Genomic DNA, 20085 nt, shown 5'->3' with positions numbered 1-20085 from the left:
GTTGTAATGTGACAAAATATGGAAAAGTTCAAGGGGTATGAATACTTTTGCAAACCACTGTACTGTAACTGGTAAACAGCTATGAAGACACATATAAACAAAAGGCAGGCGTCACACTGTGTTCTCTGAGCACAGGGAAAAATCTCTTTAGACTTTCCTCCTGAGATGTGACCTAAATGTAACGAGCCCACAGAATGTCAATGAAAACACTGCATGTGTTTGTACATTGACTGATAAGACAAGAGACTATCTTAGAGTGAAGATCACACACACAGATGTATTCACACACCTCCAACCAGAAAGACAGGCACAAATATTTGATAAGTTAAGACATAGCATTGCTTTGCATGCTATTAAATAGCAATCTAAATAACATTTACATATGATTTACGTTTGTTACCTTTTTTTTAAGAGCAGCGTCATCATTGTGTGCATATTAAGGCTCATATTTATTTTTCTAGCCAGCATGGTTCCTTTGCGAGATTCACAAATGAATGCAAATATGAGTCGGCTCCTCAGACAGCCTTTGAAAGATGATGGTTATAAGAAATTGCTTTACAGTTTGTATTAAGTTGTTTTCTTTATTGATTAGAAGTAGAAAAATTGCATTCCCTGCAAAAATGCAGTGGTAATTCTTAATGCTGATTTTTTTTTCTGAAAGCTGCTGAAATGAAGTTTAAAAGGTTTAATACCAAAACTGTTAATGCAAGTTAAATTTAAACAGCTGACTCTTGCTGAAAGCAGGACAACAAAAAGAAAAAATCAGTAAGAAAGGCAGCAAAATAATTAAAACAATCTGAAAAGAGCAAAAATGTAGCTAAAATTAGCAACAAGAAGCTAAATGTTGATGAAAAAAGTTAAAATCAACAAACGGATGAGGAAATGAGAGTAAAAAATTTCAGATTAACAAAAAACGAGAAGTACAAAAAGCTTATAATTTATTTTGAACTAATTAAAAAAGCTGAAACTAGTCTAAAATAGCTGCAAATGTACGTAACTGGAATTAGCACAAAGATGGAGGATGAGCACATTTGCTGAATTAAGCAACAAGAAGCTGAAATTATCACCAAAAGGTGAATTTTGCTGAAAAAAGCTCAAATTGTCTAAAATGTTTCTGAAACGCAGGAAACAGCTAAATTAGTTGAAACAGGCTGAAAGAAACAAAAAAAAGTTTTAATTAGCAGAAGAATAGCAGAAAAGGCCAGAATAATTGTTAAGAAAACAGGAAAATGATAAATTCAACAAAATAGAAGTGGATGAAATCTGAAATTAGCACAAAGCACAGAAGCAGAAGCAGAACAAAAGGTAAAAATAGTCAAGATTTTGAACTGTTATATGTTTTAAGGATGTTAAAGACAGCTCCATTCATTTCTAGTAAGAATGAAAATGGTTGAAAAAGCTAAACTTACAAAAAGTCTGAATTGCTGAAGTACAAAAAGTCATATCAGCAGTTCAACGTTATGATGTATAAATCGTTGAAATAGCACAAAAATTACAGAATGAGATATGTGCAGAAGAAAAAAATGATCTGAAAAGTGCAAATACTTGATACGCATTCACACTAGTGTTTATCTTTTTGTTTGAGTTTCAGGGCAAAGAAAAATAGTGGATGTGATTCTTTTTTTCCATCAACGTTTATCTGACTTCTTTTTGCTCAGGGTTTATTCTGCCACTCTACACAATGTTGACTGAGATGGACTCCTAGTGACCCTGAACATGATAAAGTAAAAGCAGACAAAGAATAGATTTTTTTTACTTCCTTGACCTTGGTTTGGTGCCATTCATGACATGAGATATTTTACATTTTTCAGTCTGAATAAATGAGAGCTGTAGTTCAAATGATTTAGTAAGTTGTTTTTTCCTATATGCTGGATACAATATTATTTACAAAACAACCTGTATCTTTTCACATGTAGCAGAGGAAAAAAAATAAGTTTCTAAAAAGAGTCAACTTTTTTCAAGGGTCTAGAGTTAGTACAAGCACAACTAACAACAAAGGCATTTAATTGCATTAACATAGTGCCTTTGAATGATCATTACCAAAAATGGTAGCGATAATAAAGCAATTACAATTTGGAGGCAGCAATTAGCCCGACACCTTTCTCCAATGGTATAATTACTAACAGCAAGAGGAAAGCGGATGGATGTATTTGTTGCAAGTTTTTTTTTTTTTTGTGGAACTGGAAGCAATGGAGAAGATGAAGATGGGGAAGATAGGCTGTCAAAGACCAAACGTATCATCCTGAATGCGTTATTCCCTTCTGACACTTTCACAATAACCTTAGAGGAACAATTGCCTTCTTCTGTCCACACACAGATTTCAATGTTGTTTTGCACACATCTCTTCAATTTGAATGCCTTTTTTTTTCTGGTCACAGAGAGGATGTTGAAAATGAGAGTGTGAGATGGCAGAAGTGAGGCTGCGTGGATGGGAGAAGGGTGGGAAGAATGAGAAAGAGAGATTGGTTTTCATGCCTGGTAGTCAGCGAGCCTGTAAATCTCCCAGGAGCGTAGTGGAAGACAGCAGAAGGTTGATAGTCATCCATCACTCCTGACAACCCCAGTGCTCTGGAAGGGCCTGACAGCACAGCCCTGCCTGAAAGAAAAGGGTTGGGGGTGGGATAGATAGCAGCGCGGCGAAAAATACCAGAGGAAAGATAAATAGAATGAGATGCTGACTACAAAATGAGCAAATTAACTCTTCCATGTTTAAAACAGACGGTAAAGGGGGGAAAAGAAGGTGGGGAGATAAATGCGAGAAGAGAAGTGAAGTAGAGAAGAGAAGTGAAGCACTTGGATTTTACAGCCACTCTGCTCAGCCTTCACTGACTGCATGTGGCAGCGGCAGTTACACAGCTGAGGGAGTGGATGTGGACTGGGTGGAAGAAGCTCACGAGTTTATAGTTCATACCTTGAGAAGTGCTTTACTATTTTCTAGTAGCGTATAAGGTTGGACACTATTAAAATTTAGTTTCTCATACGTTCATACACTAATTAATCTCATTTTCTACTAATACAGATTCAAATCTATCATAAAAACATCATACAACAACAGATCTAATACATGCATTTTCTTGAGCAACCACATTTAAAGACTGTAATAGAAAATATACCAAATGTATAATTTTGATAGCTCTCAGGGGAGCTGATATCAGTATTCAATACAGTATCTTACAAGCAGAGGAAATGGTTCAGAGTGTTGAATATGAGGCAGGGTAGTCAAGCTTACAACCAGTCAAAATAAGACCAGCTCTAAAACAAATTTCAAAGTTCAAAACCTGAAGTATTGCAGTACAATACTGTGGGTACAAAGTTATTTTGTTTTGATATTATGAGCTGTGCGAAACTTAAGTAGAAGTCATTTACTAAGTTTATAAAATCAGGTTTTGTCCATTTAGTTTTTAACACACAATTACAGTATATTGTATTATATTGTAATTTACGGAGACTAGAGAAACTGTATTTCCTGCAGAGATGCAGTGTGAATGCTGAAGTCAAGCTGAAAAGGTTTATAACCAAAAATGCTATTGTGAGTAAAATTAGTGCAGCTGAAAAGTGCAAATACTTGATACGCATTCACACTAGTGTTTATCTTTTTGTTTGAGTTTCAGAGCAAAGAAAAATAGAGGATGTGATTCTTTTTTCCATCAACGTTTATCTGACTAAAAATAGAACAATAAAAGTGAAAAATCAACAAAGGCAGCAAAAAAAAAAAAGGGTAAAAGAAACCGAGGAGCAAAAAAGTAGCTTAAATTGGAAAAGTAAACCTTAAACTAGAGACATGTCACTTTACTTTTACAGCATTTCACATAGCACCACAGTTTGGGGAGGTGATTTGTTGAAACAGACTTTTGGCTCATGGGGATAAATAAACAGTTGCTGAGGATTGGTAGTTCTGCTGCGTCTGCCATTTTCTTATGTAGGACTTTGGTAAGAAAGCATACAATATATTAGTAATTTTAAACTATTGGAGAAATGAAGCGATGCATTCTGGGTACAGGATGGATTGGTGATGAGAAGTGAAAACACAGATGTCAGGAAACTGTTTTCACAACAAAATAAGAACATGCATTAAAATGTTTCCCTGCTTATGTTATGGCTCCAGTTACCGCCCCTTCTCCATGAGCATGGTTCTACTCTGGTTTGGGTGTTTTTGCTTCTGCTCAGGTGTGTGTCCCTCACTGTGTGTGAGTGATTATGGGCGTACCGTCCAAAGCGCAGTTGTGTTTAGAAAAAAGGCTGTTGAGGTTTTACCTTTCAGTTTTAATTTTCTTTATTGATTCCTTGTCACAGTGCTGCTTATAAGTGCTTGTGTAATTGTGGGTGGCCAGTTTGTTCAAATATCTGCTCAGATTCATCTCTAGTGCCCATTGGTTTTGAAATATCTAAAAAAGCTGAAACTAGCCTAAACATATGTTTGCTGAATTAAGCAGTAAGAAGCTAAACTTATCACAAAAAGGTAAATCACAAAAAGCTAAAAAAAGCCTGAATATTTTGCTTAAAAGTAGCCAAAAACACAGAAAACATCAGAAAATAGCAGCTGAAAGAAGAATAAAAGTTTAAATTAGCAGAAGAATAACAGAAAAGGCCATGAATGATAGCTAAAAAAAGCCAAAGAAATATAAAACCAACAAAATGGAAGTCAAAGGAATCTGAAATTTGGTAAATTAAGTTAAAAGAACCAGAATAAAATGTGAAAAAAAACAATGAAGATTTATGAACATTTTAAAGGATTTTAACAATCTTGGACACAACTCAATTAATTTTATTATAAGAAAAATGTGTCAAAAAAGCTAAATATCTCAAGAAGTATACAGTATATTGCTGAAGTACCAAAAGTCATAGCCAGAATACCCTGAAGGAGCTGAACATTTTGATATTTAAATTGTTGAATTAGCACAAAAAATAAGTGGAATGAGATACGTACCAAAAACTACATGTAAAACAAAATTAAAGAGACCTCAATATTGTAAATGCTGGATAAGTATTCACACAATAAGTAGTATAAGCAGCATATAGGATACTTTTTCTGTTTGACCCATGATTCTGCTGGGAGGTGTTGGCAAGGAGGTGATAAAACATGGACTGTGTCTTAACAGAAAACAGAGCCCTATTAAGAATGAACCGACCAAATGCCCTGTCAATTAAATGGACGTAAAGTCTCTACATATCTGACAATCTGTCACATATCGACCCCCAATGAACACACGCACAATACTACTCATTAAAAAAGAATCACAACATAAATGTGTGATCCCATTTTAGGGCTGTGGTCTGTTTGTAGCGTGTGCAGTATTTGACTTGGTAATTAAATTAGAGCAATAAAGCCTTCTGTAGAGGTGAGGAAATATTTGTCTCTAGCCGTTCACAGTGAGAACATTATGTGTGCTGTGGGTGTTTATTATACTAGACTGTTGTTTTACCATTTTGCTGTCTATAGGGGTTTATGTTTGCATATACTGGTGTCTGTGTGTGTGCATTTGTGCAGTTTTGTGTGTGACCTCCATCAGCGTCTGGAGGTTATTGGCCACTGCTGTCACTCTGTAGAGAAAAGCCCTAATTAAAGAAGATCCAGCTGACCATCGTCTTACAATGGAAAAGGGGAGACTGCCTTTCAACTCAGTGTCCAATGCAGAAACTTCCTCCTCCTCTTGTTGGAAGAAAAAGAAGCCTGATACAAAAAACCATGAATGCCTAAACCAAACAAAAGCTCTTTAAATGACTGTCACCATGCTATCAGATATCGCCCAAACCAGCACTGCTTTGAATAAATCTTTTTCACTGAAGGAGGGAGAAGGAAATTAAAAGCTGACATTTAAGAGGCTGCTGCTAGGACTTGTGGCCCCAAGGATCAATAGCAAGGTATCTCACGACTTCCCCGCATATTAACTCGCTGATCCACTGTGCATCACAAAACAAGTACAAACAAACCAAAACTACTTTTGGAATAGCACCGTGTTGTTTTTGTCAGTTTACTTCTGTACGTGTGTAACATAGCTGATTGACAAGGGTAAAGGCTTCTGTTTCTGTCACTGTGTTTGTGTACCTTTAATGTGTTTAAGGAATCTCACCTTCTTTTTCCTCTTTTATTTTGTCAGCACCTTGAGTTGACATTGTTCACTGGAGACCTGATGTCTCCTCAGCAGCATCATGCTAGAGGAAAAAAAGCAGAAGCAAAAGAAAAGAGGAAAATAAATAGTTGGGTGTAGGGGTTATGTGTTTGTAGGCAACATGCATTTGCACTGGGTGATACTGTCTTCATACAACTTTGTAAACAGTCTGTCAGGTAAAATAGCAGTTTTCATGAAGGGTCATGCATGAAGTCCAGATGAAGATATACCTGTATACGATCTCTTTGACACTCAAACATATGTACACATCTCTGACCTCTGTCCTCTCTCACAGTGGCTCAAACTTTCTTTCTGTGTTGCTCTGACAGAATCTTACCTTCCTCTCTGTCACCATTCTTTAAAGGAGGTTAATCACAGCTGCCTAAGCAGGACTTATCCAGAATAATGATGTGTGTGTTTTCTTTTATGACTGTATTTACATAGTCATTAGGTCTTATTATTTAGCATGCAATGCCATTGGATGGTAAATGTGTAAACAGGTCTGACTTGCAGACCATGAAGTCATACATGTTAATGTTACAAGGAAAACTGACTATTTCTGAAGTTATGAATGTGTCATTGCTGTTTGTCCACCATCATCTGTGATCCTGCAACCTACTATCCTTCACGTTCACGGCAGGAGGAACTGTGGAGGGAGGACTGTAGTGCAGCGGATAGCAAGTAGGAGGGACCCGTACTGTGTTTTGTTCAAACTTTCAGCCTAAGTCCACGGTTTTCTCAGAACTCCCTACTGCAGCTTTAAGTCTTTGTTGTAGCTTAACAACATTGGGTAAGAATGGTAGTAAAAAATGTTAGATGCATCTTGCACAAAACATGGAGATGACACTTCTCAAATGTTCACAAATTGTGAAATACTTACTTTTAGAAATATAATGTATTTGATCACTTGCAATTTCTTTTTTTTCACTTGCAATTTCTAAATGTTATTTTATCTGTTTATTAAAGTCTACCGTGCAGTATAGCATTATATAAAAAAGCTAATTTCCTCATAATTTCATAAAATGTAAATCTGATTACATTGCATACTGTAAGGGAATTGTTGACTCTTATCTATATTTGCATGTTGATATAATGACCACTAAGTGAAATTTTGTTTTTTTACATAATATAGTAAATTATTACTTTTCACAAAATTGTATTTGTCAAACCAGGACATGAAGAACATGTTTGGGAGAGTCTGGGTAACTAAATTTGCTCTTTGTCAAAAATAGATTTTTGTAAAAAGTCCAAGTTGTAGTCTTTGTGTATGAAACAGATGGAGAAACAAATGTTACAACTTTACTGATCCTTTCAGCTTGCTTAAACCTAACTTCATAACACCGCTCCGGTCCGACCTCCGCAGCAAATACCAGTGACGAGCCGTACATTTTACACCTAGGCCTTCAATTTGGAGAGAACAGACCTGCTGGACGCGGAGATGCAGGGGGGGTAACGCTGCTAACTGCGGAGTCCGCAGCAGAGAGCAGGGAGGGAGAGGCTGCCAGCTCTGAACATAATCAGTTTATTTTAAAAAAATCTATAAGACAGTCCTACAGGTCTGTATGCAAAACYGGAGAAACCTGTCTAATTTACAGACAATCTGTACAACTTCACACAAAGCCACGACTACAAAAACCACCAGTATTACACAGAAACGCAGAACAATATGCTGCTGCACCTCATACAGGTGTCTCAGCATCCCCATAGACAGGTGTGTCTGTGACACACAGACAGGTGTTTCTGCACCACAGACATGAAGCCGGAATGAAAGTCATCACTGAAGCGACACAGTTAACAAGTTTTCAATATGGTTATATAATAAGCTGATAACCAAATAAAACATTTAAATAACATATTTTTTACTCACCGAAACTTTTTATTGTCCATTCAAAAACTCCATTCTCCTTTTATTCCTCAAGAAAAATCCCGCTCCTCTGTCATACAGGTCCTTTCGTTTCCATTTCAACAATAAGTCCTTTTCTATCACCACCATGAAGCTAACACTGAAAGTCCAGTCTGTTCTGTTCTGTATTTTTGTTATAAGTTTTAATTTCCTGTAACACTGAGAATGTCTGCTCAGCATTTAGCTTGTAAGATGCACAGAAATCTAGTTTCCCGGTTCTGACTCCTGCTTTCTGATCATCCAATCAAACGATGAGAAAAGTTGACGCTGTCCGAGGCCAGCTCGAAGGCCCTGGTGTCTTCACCTCAGCACCTGATTGGTCAAAGCAACAGTATCACTGCCATGTGTTTCACCCTCCAGGTGCCTTCACTACTTGTTCTGAAGGCCTGAGGCAGATTTCTGGACCCTTGCAACAGATGAAGATCGAAATATGATTGGATAAAAGCTCTAAATAAATGCAAGCTGTTGGAAGCTGCGCAGCCAGGAGAAAAACTATGAAACGAAAAGAACAGATATTTAAAAAACAATAATATCCTTATAGTAATACTATTAACTATTATAATAAATATAAAATATTCTATAACTTAGTGATTCTGATTGTGTTTAGGCCAGCAGAGAAGGCTTTGCTGGCCCTGACAGCACACCACTGGCAAATACGCACCCATTATAATCAATGAGAGTGTTTACACTGGCTGTGCAGGGTGGCGGTGAGCGGACGACGATCCGGCAAAATTAGAACAGATCCTATTATTGCTGGACGCTGGAGCTGCGCCGGAGTCAATTTTTAAAGATTATGTTCCACCAACAGGAAGAGAAACGAGCACAAGATCCGTATTTTCGAAATAAGACACCATTAGGCGGGATAATTTGCCGGAATAAGGTCGAAATCCCAGCTTTATTGATCAATATATGGATATATTTCTACATAAATGCTGTCAGAATGTATCGTTCTGTTTGGAAAGTAGATGGAAACGTAGCATGAAGCGTATGTGTACACACACGATACACGTGGATTTTATTTTGAAATCAGAAGTTTCAGAAAGACGACAGCGATGCAGTTTCAACATTCAGTATATACAGTATCAAAAGCCTTTATATCAATGTTTTCAGCTGTGTTTGGAGTTCGTCTTTCACAGAATTAATTATTTTTTGCTGTGACTTCCACATTTATCACTGAATTTATCGCGCGATCTCTTTCCCGCACAGCCTCCCGACACCCTCCCTCCTCTGTGTGTCAGACTGGACCGGAGCTGAGCGCAGTGGACGCTGTATAAATTGGGGCACAAACGAACAGCTGCGAACTGCGCACCGCAGCGCAGCGGAGCGGAGGCACATGTAGCGTAAGGAGCGGAGACACATGTAGTGTAAATCTGGGGTCAAGTTCATGTTGGGAGATGGAGAAATACTTTCTGCTTAATCTTGGGAAAACAAATGTTTATAAATTCACATTTTTAAACAGGGTTGCTTTCTAAATGCTTCTTTAAACTTACAGCATATAAAAATATATAGCTTGATGTCCTGGTGGTACTACATTTATTAAAAGTGTTGACCCTGTTTTTGTGTCGAAAAGCTGCAAAAAACACCTTATAGGTTAGATTTAACAAGAAAAACCGTTAAAGGATGAATATAAATAGACCTCAGTCATGTCTGATGCACCCAGTGAAGAGTAATGTTGGCTTGTAAGTGGCCCAGGGCTCCCCTACCTTGCTTTTAAGCCTCTCAAAGTTCCTGTTATTCTTTTTAATCTGTTTAGCTTCAATTAAATCAAAGCGCCACCAAGGGAGACGTCTGTGTGTCTTGTTATTCCCTTCCTACTTACCAGTCCACTTGCTTTTGTCCTCAACATTTGTCCTTAGACGGAGGAATACCATTTACTTCATGCTCCTAACTAATGCAACGTCCCCCCATTCTCATTTATCTTTATTTGGCAATTATTTTCTTGAATGTCTGTCCCTATTTCTGCCACTGTTTCTTTATTCATTGCTAAACCCCTGTTTCCTCTACTTGACTGTGTTCTCGCCTAGTTTTTTGTATCATTGTGCATGTGATTCAGTCCTGTTCCTTTCTGCTTATGCCTCTGTCATCTGTCAGGACTTAGCTCCCTCTGAGTTAAACAGGGCAAACAAATAGATTACAAACAGTGGGCAGAGTGAATCTAAGGAAGAAGACAATCTGAATTTGTTGTGGATAGCGAATGAGGAGAGAGGCTGTGCAGTCAAAGAAAGCCAGTGGAGTTAGAGCGAGGCTGTATTTGCCTGAGGGGGGAAAAGGCTGAAAAGTAGCTCTCGCAACAGATGTGCGGGGCAGTAAAGTGTAATTGAAATGCCAGCAGCAATGGTCTTATCTCCCTGCTACAGGAGCCTGCTGCCAGTCTCAACATCAGTTAGATGTCATTTTACCTAAGACTGAATCAGCCTGCCACAATCCGCAATCCCCATTCCTCTGAAGCCAGGCAGGAGAGAAAAAAACGCAGAAATGGATGAGGGGGAGGAGAAAGAAGAAGGAGGGAGAGTAAGGTGGGGATTCTGTAATAGGATTTCAGTGGCACCCAGTTAACTTTCACCACCTGGACTTAGTTTGTAATTTGATATGCCGCATCAGTAAGATTCATTTATACCAACGCAGTATTACCATTGCAATTTCTTTGGCGTTTTTTGAAATAAAAACTATAAATTGCTTAATTATTCTCCCAACATTTCCACACTCATCCTTATCCTATCATAGTGGAAGTGGAAGGAAGGCAGTAGAGAAGATCTGTTTCAGAAAATTCCACCCATACAAAACCTTTAGACCAGAGGAGGTGGGTAGCCAGGCACCATAGCTTGTCCTCTGTGCTCCAGGCAAGCCTTAATGTTTTCTGTCCAGGCCACATCCCTATGGGGAGAACTGTAATGCCCTCTCAGATTAAAGGCTTGCACTCCTCTGAGCTGCTGCCTTTTATCGGGAACTTTGTTACCACAACATGGATAAATCTGCAGGACATTAAAGTTGCCATATTTCTGTGTAATCTTTATTAGTCAAGATTTTGTGCGCCAGTGGTTGCATTTGTCATGGCAGTGACAACTTACCTCCAGAACCTTTAGAAGTTATTGACATGTTGCTCAGCTAAAAACATATGACATGAGTAAAAACCAGCTGAAAGCAAAAAGTGCATGTTTATAGATCAAGGTTTTATAAGAAATAAGTTCTTGTGCATTTTTGTGGAAACAAATTTGTGAACTTTTAGGTTTAACCATTTTCTTCTCTTCACTAAAAATGGCATGATATAGTTGCAGTTCTAAATAGAGGTGTTACAATGCATCGATCCACATCAATGTATTGATTAAATGCTTAACGGTTCAATTACTTCGAGTCAAAATGAAAACATCGATCCATTTGCCATGCCCATCTAACCCAATCATAATGATACAGTTAGATGGGCATATGGTATGACACCATATACGTAGATCGCAGATTTGTGAATTGAAGAAAATCAAAACTGTATCATGACAGACTTTGTGCTATGGAGAAGCACTTTCATCATCCAAACAAATTGATTTATAGTAATAATATTGTTTAGATATACAGTATTGTAAGAGATGATACTGAAGGTATCTCTTACACATTATTTGAATTCATGCTTACCACCTTTACAAACAATTTCTACCGATTTTTGTTGTCCTCCTTGTGCCTACACAGCCGTGTATAGTGCCACTGTGACCCTATTGGTTTGAAATCCGTATTAAATATGAAATGTTTGTCTTTCAGCGGGTCATTTTCAACGTGGTCAACTTCTCAAAGACCAAGAGCCTGTACAGAGATGGGATGTCTCCTGTAGTCAAATCTACCAGCAGACCAAAATGGTAAGCAGGTTGCGATATTGGCACTCCTTATTTTTGTACACTGTACATTAATTCTGTTTTTTTAATTTTGATATTTGGAAGGATCCTGCGAAAAACTTTCTCAAACTTTGAGAAGGGTTTAGTATTTGGCCAGAACTCAACACACACATTCGCTAACAAACAGAGTGAAACTGCAGATTTCCCTGTTGGATGCATCTGGGTGCATTAGCATGTGATCCTTTGGTTGTGAGTGTGATGGTTTGTCTGATGTAATAATGCTTGACTGATGGATGCAGAGACGTGCATGTGTGAAGGAATAGGTGCAGGAGGGCTGGTGCGGTGAGGCTGGGTGCGGTGTCTGCCAAAGCAGGCTGGTGTATGCAGCGGGGCAGAGAACAGGGGTAGGGTGATGAAGTGTTGCCACCCAAGAGGAGCCCTGACATCTGTCATCAGTTGATGGAGGGCATCAGCGGAAACGCCAGGCATCTGCCACCCTGAGCTGTGTGCGTCTGCTAGCCCGCTGCCTGCACCAACCATAGCGTGCTGGTCGAAGGCTAATGGAAAGAGACAATGGTCACAACACCGTAAACAGGAAAGATGAACTGCTGTCTACTATATAGCTCAGTGCAACATATGATGCAGTTTATCTCAACCTCTTTGTTCTCTCAGATATGAGTCTTTGGTGTTCATTTGCAGCTGTTGTGCATAACGTAGCTTGAGATTGGCATTACTGTTTTCACAGCTTTAGAGCCGTTTTTATTATTTCATATTGCCAACCATTTATTCACAAGGATGCATGAAAACAGTTGCCTTTAAATAGTTATTTTCCAGGTGCTTGCATTCTGATAGAAAAGTTTCAGAGTAGACAGTGCTACAGGATCAAACTAAGCCATGTCTCTGTGTTGGATATTTTGTGGTTGATTAACTACATGTTAAATGCAGTCTTTTATTTTATACTTAATGGTTGATTCTAATAATTTACTTTAAACAGGAAGAGAATCAACAAGTCATAACATGTGCCTTGCTCCAGCAGTGTAAAATCAAAATGTTTTACATTTTTGGAATGTGGAGCAGTTTAGGGGCACTTCCTTTTTTAGTGTGACATCATATCTGGGGCACAACATCATATCCAGGATGTGACCAGGTTAATATACTGTAAATGTAAGATTGTAAGCCATTTTGTTTTTAGATCTCCAGAGCCACAAACATGCTCAGAATAAAGTGGTGTTTTTAGATCTGAAAAACAAACAAAAAAAAAACATTTAACTGAGAACTTCATTGGTTTTCTGCGTATTATTTATTATTTTGTTATGTTTTTGTTTATCAGAGGTAGTTGAATTTGTTTTTCGGATCAAAAGTGTCATGAAAAACACCAGTTTCTGAATTGCTTCTAATTTGATAAAATCTCAAATGTCTGAGCTGTTTCTCGGTAATCAATACTTCTCTTATCATTTAGTACTGCATGATTTTTTTAATGCAACCTCAAACATGTTTGTTTTAATAAAACCATTGTAAATAAATGTCACAATCAATAATGTAGCAAGAAGTACCACTGCAGATACCTGACTTCATGTGCCTGTTTTAGCATCTCTTTCAGTATAATTTCATATGAACGTCATCACATCTCATGCGCTTGTAAATAAGGATGGGTACCGAAACCCGGTATTTTTTTTCAGGATTCCACATGACTAATTTTGACTGGATCAATATGCTCCAGCCTTTACAATATCATTAAATGTACCAGAATAGTGGCGTGACAAGCGCAGACCTGGCCCATGCTGCGTTATTTAGGGGAAAAAAAGGAGCTTTCTTTTCTTCTCTCGCCTCTTGCAGTCTGGTCTTCTAAGCTGTCAGATTCAGCAAGAAGTGGAGGGGCTGCTAACAGCACAAAATTCTAGTGCTGATTCTAGTGCTGATGCGACCCGCATGTGCAGAAAAAGACGTGAAGTCACATTCAGCATGGTGTTTATAGAATTAGCTAAACATGGATGCTTCACGTTAGCATGTTGATTCTGAAGTTGTTGTTCAGAGCTGATTAAATAATTATCTTAAATGCTTGTTTATGTCAGTGTTCAAATCTGAACCTGTATCTGATCAGATGTTCCAGTTCACTTTTTTTTATTTTTGGAACAATGCGACGTGCTAAAACTAAAGTATCGATCGAGTAACTTTACCGCTCAACATTACTAGTCAGTCATCCAGGGTATGGAAAATTAAAAGAAAAAAGATGAAGCAATTGGACTTTGGTTCTGTAGCTGACGACGTGTGAAGCTACAAGATTTCATACATGTCAAAATTTATGGATTGTCCTCAACTGAAAAAAAAAAAAAATGGATTGCCCTCAACTGTCACGGATTTGTCATCATTTTGCAGGTATATGGACGAATAGAGCAATCTCAGATCTTTTCAAGTTTTACAGATGTTTTCAAAACATGTTTCACTTTTTTTAACATGCCTGTAGGATGTTAAAAAAACAAATAACACCAAAAAACCATCTTCCATCCTGATCTGTCGCTAGAAATAAGTTCTCCACTTTTTCCGTTCTCCTTCCTCCTGCTTTAGAACAGGCGCTGTCAAAATAATTTTGGAAATACGGATGTTGTGCTTGTTTCTTTATCTGTTGGTGCAACGTGATCTTTGTAGATTGACTTCAGCGCAGCTCCGGCATCCTGCAAAATTAGGATCGAATCAAAATTTGGCGGATCGCTGTCCACTCACCGCCACCCTGCACCGTTGTGCGGAGCCAGTGTAAATACGCTCATTGATGATAATGATTGCGTATTTATAGCGGAGGTAGGAGCAAAGCAGAGTGGAGCCACATGCAGTGTAAATTAGGGGTAAGAGGGCCGATATAATACTAATACCGATAAGCGTAGTAGTATTGATAAAATCTTAATGATACCCATCCCTACTTGTAAAGCCATTTTAAACTGTCTGGGTTTTCTGAGACTGCAGCTGTCATTGTTTGTGTCCCCGCAAAGTGGTCAAGATGCTTTTAACACAACCTCCTCTATTTGACTTTCCATGAGCACAACAAAGCACAGACAGCTCCTGAAGTAGCAATCTTCTTCCTGACAGTTACAGATATGGAATAAATAAAAAAACGCAGAGTGGAGAGCCTTACCTGTCTACTCCAAACTCACACAGGATAGGATGAAGGAAGCACAAAGAGAAATAAAAGTAGAGACATCAAGACAGACAGAGGGGTTGTAGGAGGAAAAAAACAGAAAATATAGGACAAAGATTACCAAGATAAGTAGACACGGAGGAGGGAACTAGAGAGAGCGAGCTGCAAAGATTGCTGCACAGCTCCCACCACCTTGTGTCTGTTTTTATCAAAAGAATCGTCAGTTTTAGCTAAGAAGTTGAAGCCTTTATCTCCCTGTGCAGGTGCCTTATGTCCTGGGGCCACAGCATCGTTTGGTGCTGGGGGCTTCAGAGCCTGGCTGGCCTCAGCAAAGCTGGGCATCTCACAGACAGACAACTGGCAGATTACAGTCCAGCAGGACATTTAGTGCTACAGGTGGAAGGATCTTGCCTTTATCCCTCTCTCAATCCCTCTTTTCCCCCCAATTCCATTCTTTATGACTCCTCTGGCAAGAAGACACCATTAGAACAGAAACTTAACACTGCAGTTACATATTTGATGAATAAAGGATTACAAAACATTAATTGCTTTCTGGAATTTGCAATAAACTAACAATAGAGTTGTGACAAGCACTGAATAAAATGATTGTTTTTATTCTGGTGCAATAGCAAAATTAATTTTCGTGCACAGAAACAGCTGGGTTCTCTCAAAGCTGTTTCCTCACACAGACATTAGTATCATATTCATTATTCATTGTGACTTCCAAAAATACCAATTCACACAAGGAACTGGGAATTGACTTAACATTCAGAGTGAAAAAGAGTGTGTGTGCTTATGAGTCAGAAGAAGGAGAGTGAACCATATTTTCTTGTACTAGTCTGTCGAACACAACAGCCCCCTTGGTGACAGTAAGTGCCAACCACACTCCCTGTGGTCTGCTTGTTGTTAGACTGCTAGAGCAAAGAATTGCTCAGCATCCTTATTTTCCGAGATAAGATAATTAGAAAGTCAGCAAGCGTGGTGTAATGCAGCTGTTGGAGGCCTGGAATCCGTGAAGTGGGGTAACGGCCAGCATTGTTGCAAAAGACTGACTGCGTCCCATCCATGTGTAGTAAATCAAAAGGGTGCTGCATAACAATTATTTGGATATTCAGTTACAACTCACAGTACTAGTATTAACATGCAAGTATTTTTCAGACTATAAGTCACACTTTTTTTCATAGTTTGGCTGGTTCTGCGACTTTCTTTTTCCTCATGACACATTTTTTTTTACTGCTGCGTTAAACGTTAGTTCGTACTGACTGAGACAAACCAAGGAGTTAACATTACCATCTGCAGCCATGAGAGGGCGATCTATGCTTCTGACAACTACGGTATATGCTGTACCTTTCTAGTTTTTAGACCCTCTAAAGACTTTTTTTTCTCAAAAAAGCGACAAGCATCAAATCCAGTAACTTTTCCTGGGGTTAATGAGACTTTTCAAGACTTTGACGACAACACTTTCCAGGCACGTTCCGGGCACTTTGCTCAGCGAGTAGTGTGGTAGCCTACCGGTTAAAAAATATGTGTAGTAAAAGTTTAGAGTGAATGAGAAACTTGTGAGGGACTGGGTGAAGGAGAGTTTACTTTTACTGCACTGACAAAATAGAAGAAAGCTAATTGCGTGATGTGCAATGAGATTGGTGAACTTACCAGTAACTTGTTGGAATGCATTTTTTTTTGTTTTATTTGGGACACAAATAGGCTGTAGTGGACCATTCAGTAGTATGACATTTATAACAAGAGGGCAGGTAGTTAATGTTAATGGTAGCTAATATTAGCTTGTTGTTGGTACCATACTTTGGTTGTTTTTTTTTTTTTCTTTGTTTTTTTTTTTGGTATTTTGCTGCAGTTGTTGTTTAGTTTAACTTAGTCAGGTGCGACATATATATTTATTTCTTCTTCACGACTCATTTTTTGACTAATATAACTTGCCCTCTGGAGCAGCTTATAGTCCTGAAAGAATGGCAATCAAAGGTTAATCTAAAATGTGTCTTCATGTAATCTTCATTAGAGTTTTCATGTTATATTTATTGTAAACCTTATAATTTTAAGTGCCTCCTTTATTGAACTTTCCTTTTGTTCTTCAGTCAGCTGATGCATGAATAAAATAACCTCACCTCTAACTGATCTAATGGATGAACAGTCAGAGTTGGAGAAAATTGGTTGCCAAATTTTGCCTTTATATTCAGAGCCAGCCAACCTTGATCAAGAATAGTTTTTTTTTTCAACTTTTTTATTATTGAAGGCAGAAAAGTAAAAGATTTTTTTTCATACATTTGCGCTCAAACGCTTGTCTGGCACTTAGACATACAATCAGTCAGTCTGAGCCAGTCAGGTAGGTTGCATTTCTTCTGATTTTATTTTATTTTATTTTTTTTACCTGTAAGTGCATGATGCAGCAGCAGAATGGAATTCTATTTGGAAATGTCTGCCTCGCCACGAAGGTGCATGTTTGCAGTAATTGTTCTGTCAATCAGTAGTTCTCTGTCTGCCACTTGTTAGGCTCAGGTGCAGGGTGAGGGGTGAGGAGACATAAGATAATACCTCTACTACTTTATTCCATTCTTTATATGTATTTGGTCATCTTGTATTCCTATGTATGTGTAGCTAAATTCACCGATGGTCTTTTTTTTTTCTTGACCTTTTGCTCTTTTTGGTCAGTTTTGGTTTATTTATCCTTCATACTACACATCATGCAATTTATTAACCTCATAGTTGTTCCTTACTAGTTTTTCCAGTCACAGATTACTGATACATGGTTTAAAGAACACATGCTCAGTATTTTTGTGTTGTTTAAAGAATACCACATATTCAGTATTTGTGTTTTATAAGCTAAATAAAAGAAAACATTTTAGTCACCAATTTACTGTTTAATCAACCAAAATATGTAACTGAGATTACTTTTCCTCTTCTGCAATAAATTCTTTTTTGTAGCTCCATTTGCATCCTCCACCAACTCCCTTCAAAGCTTGGCACCACCTGTAACAACTTAAAATCAAACAAATGAGCCATTTCTTCAATGCTTTACAACAAAAGTGAAAATGGAAGAACAGAGGGGAATTGTAAGGCGATCAAACATCATGGGTTTGTGAAAAGCAAACTCCAATACTTAGATATTTATTTGAAAGATGTACCAGACCAACTTATTTTTTTCACTCAGAACGCCTACAAGATGGAGGATATTGCACTTGTCAGCTTCATGAAGAAACCTCTTATCCAGTGTTCACACACCACCGTTCTTCTCCTGCTGCATTGCTGAGCGGGCCATTTGAGTTTGAACACAGGCAGTGTGTGATAATGGTGAGGGAGATGCGTCCTCTCTAGGGGAATGAGTGTCAGGCAGCAAACTGAAGACAGGCAGAATCTAAAGGTTGTATGATAACTACCGTAGACCTATCAGACTCCTCTGAAGGTTTGAGCACACGTCTCAGTTCTCTTCTTGCAGGCTGCTTGAGCCACTTGCACGCTTTACCATGTGCCATGTCTTTTAATAATAGACATTTTAATTGTCGACAAATGAAGAATGATGTAAAATAGCTAATAGCTTGCGCTAATTAATAGGGGAATTGAACGCTTGTTAATTAAGGGCAAACAGGACAAGGACCGGCTCAGTTAATTTGAGCAATAAAACTGAAACTAACGGCTGATTTCCTAACAGAGCCGCTTTACAAAAACATCTAGCGACCCCCAAGATGCTATATGAAAATACTTGTGGCCCCTGTCCTCACCTTTAATGCTCTATCCTCTGACCAGAATCATAGACTCATGTATTACATAAGCATACACAGAGATATTTTAAGTAAAAATGGCCCTTTTCCCTCATGATGAAACAAAATAGATCCTACTAATATAGTGTCCCCAGAATGTAATAACAAAAAAACTATTAGACTATGTTCACACTGCATATCTTAATGCTCACTTCTAATTTCATGCAAAAAATCTGATTTATTTATATATTTATTTTTTCAATGGAATTTCACATTATTTTTTAAAATGTGACCACCAACAGACTCCAGTGTGTACACTCCACGGCACTGATGCGACCTGCATATGCAGAAAATGACATTATGTTGTATTCAACATGCTGTTTACAGAAGTAGACTATGGATGCTACAGAGCTGATTAAAAAATTATCTGACATGCTTGTTTAGTTCACTGTTAACATTTTAATAGTCTTCTGGATGGCTGCTCTGGTACAAAGGGAACAACGTGCTGGAAATTAAGGATTGATCCAGTAACTTTAGTATCAATGCAGTCTGAGACCAACGTTAATATATATTTTGGTGGATTCTTAGTTGTTATGGCCTGAGGCCATTACTTTGTGTAGGACTGTCCTGTTGCAGGTTGGTGATTGGCTGGCCCAGCTCTGTGGTGGCAGGTCTGAGATTGGCTGGCCTTCTCCTGGCTCCTCCTGCTCGACCTCCTCTACATTCTGGTTAGAACATTCAACTCCAACTCCCACAATCAGTGCAGACCTCCCTCTATTTAAGACAAGCTCTTCTGACAATCAGGGTGGCTGCCATTAGCAGCTAGCCAATTTGTCAGAGTGTTGTCTTGTTAGTTAAACATTTTGCCTTGGCTGTGTTTTATTCTGCTAGGTCTTGTAGTTAAAGTTTGTTACCAAAGGACTTTTGCACAAAAGCAGACCAGCTTGGCACCTCTCACCGTGGGCAACTCCAGAGAAGAATAATGTCCAGCCCCTCTTGAGGAGGTTGGTTTTGGAGCCCATGCTGTGCATAGAAGTGAGCCCAACTATATCCAGCTGATACTTCTCAACCTCACGCACTGGTTTCCTTCCCCACCAGAGAGGTCCCAAGAGCCATCTTTGGTAGGCCAGGGTCATATTGCCAAGGTCCCCGCCTGTGGCTACCGCTGACTCGTACGGCCCTCTTATATGTAGTGGGGCCACAGGAAAATGAACCCATGTAGCTCATTGGGGCTGAGCCCTGACTGGGCCCCATTAAGAATATTGGTCAATACAGTATTCTTAATACTTAGATCAGTCCGCTCAACCCCACCTCACTGAAGTAAAAGTCAAATGAAATTGTAGGGGTTCCCCAAAGGTGAAATAAACATTTCCACTTGTCTTTGACTTTGGTTTTTAAAAGAAAAAAAATCCTT

At 38.5% G+C, this 20085-nt stretch overlaps 1 protein-coding gene across 1 annotated transcript in view; it reads left to right on the top strand.

Annotated features, from left to right (window-relative positions):
- agbl4 (AGBL carboxypeptidase 4) overlaps window positions 1-20085 on the top strand; it is a gene marked incomplete in the record, with an annotated part of 369850 nt that overhangs the window by 127570 nt on the left and 222195 nt on the right. The window contains 1 exon segment of the mRNA XM_014014225.1: window positions 11761-11855. Within this exon segment, the coding sequence (XP_013869679.1) occupies window positions 11761-11855 (95 nt within the window).

Source organism: Austrofundulus limnaeus, unplaced genomic scaffold (assembly GCF_001266775.1).
Source record: "Austrofundulus limnaeus strain Quisiro unplaced genomic scaffold, Austrofundulus_limnaeus-1.0 Scaffold111, whole genome shotgun sequence".
Classification (NCBI taxonomy): Eukaryota; Metazoa; Chordata; class Actinopteri; order Cyprinodontiformes; family Rivulidae; genus Austrofundulus; species Austrofundulus limnaeus.
The sequence above is the reverse complement of the archived record's forward strand: the minus strand, read 5'-3'. Positions and strand labels throughout refer to the sequence as shown.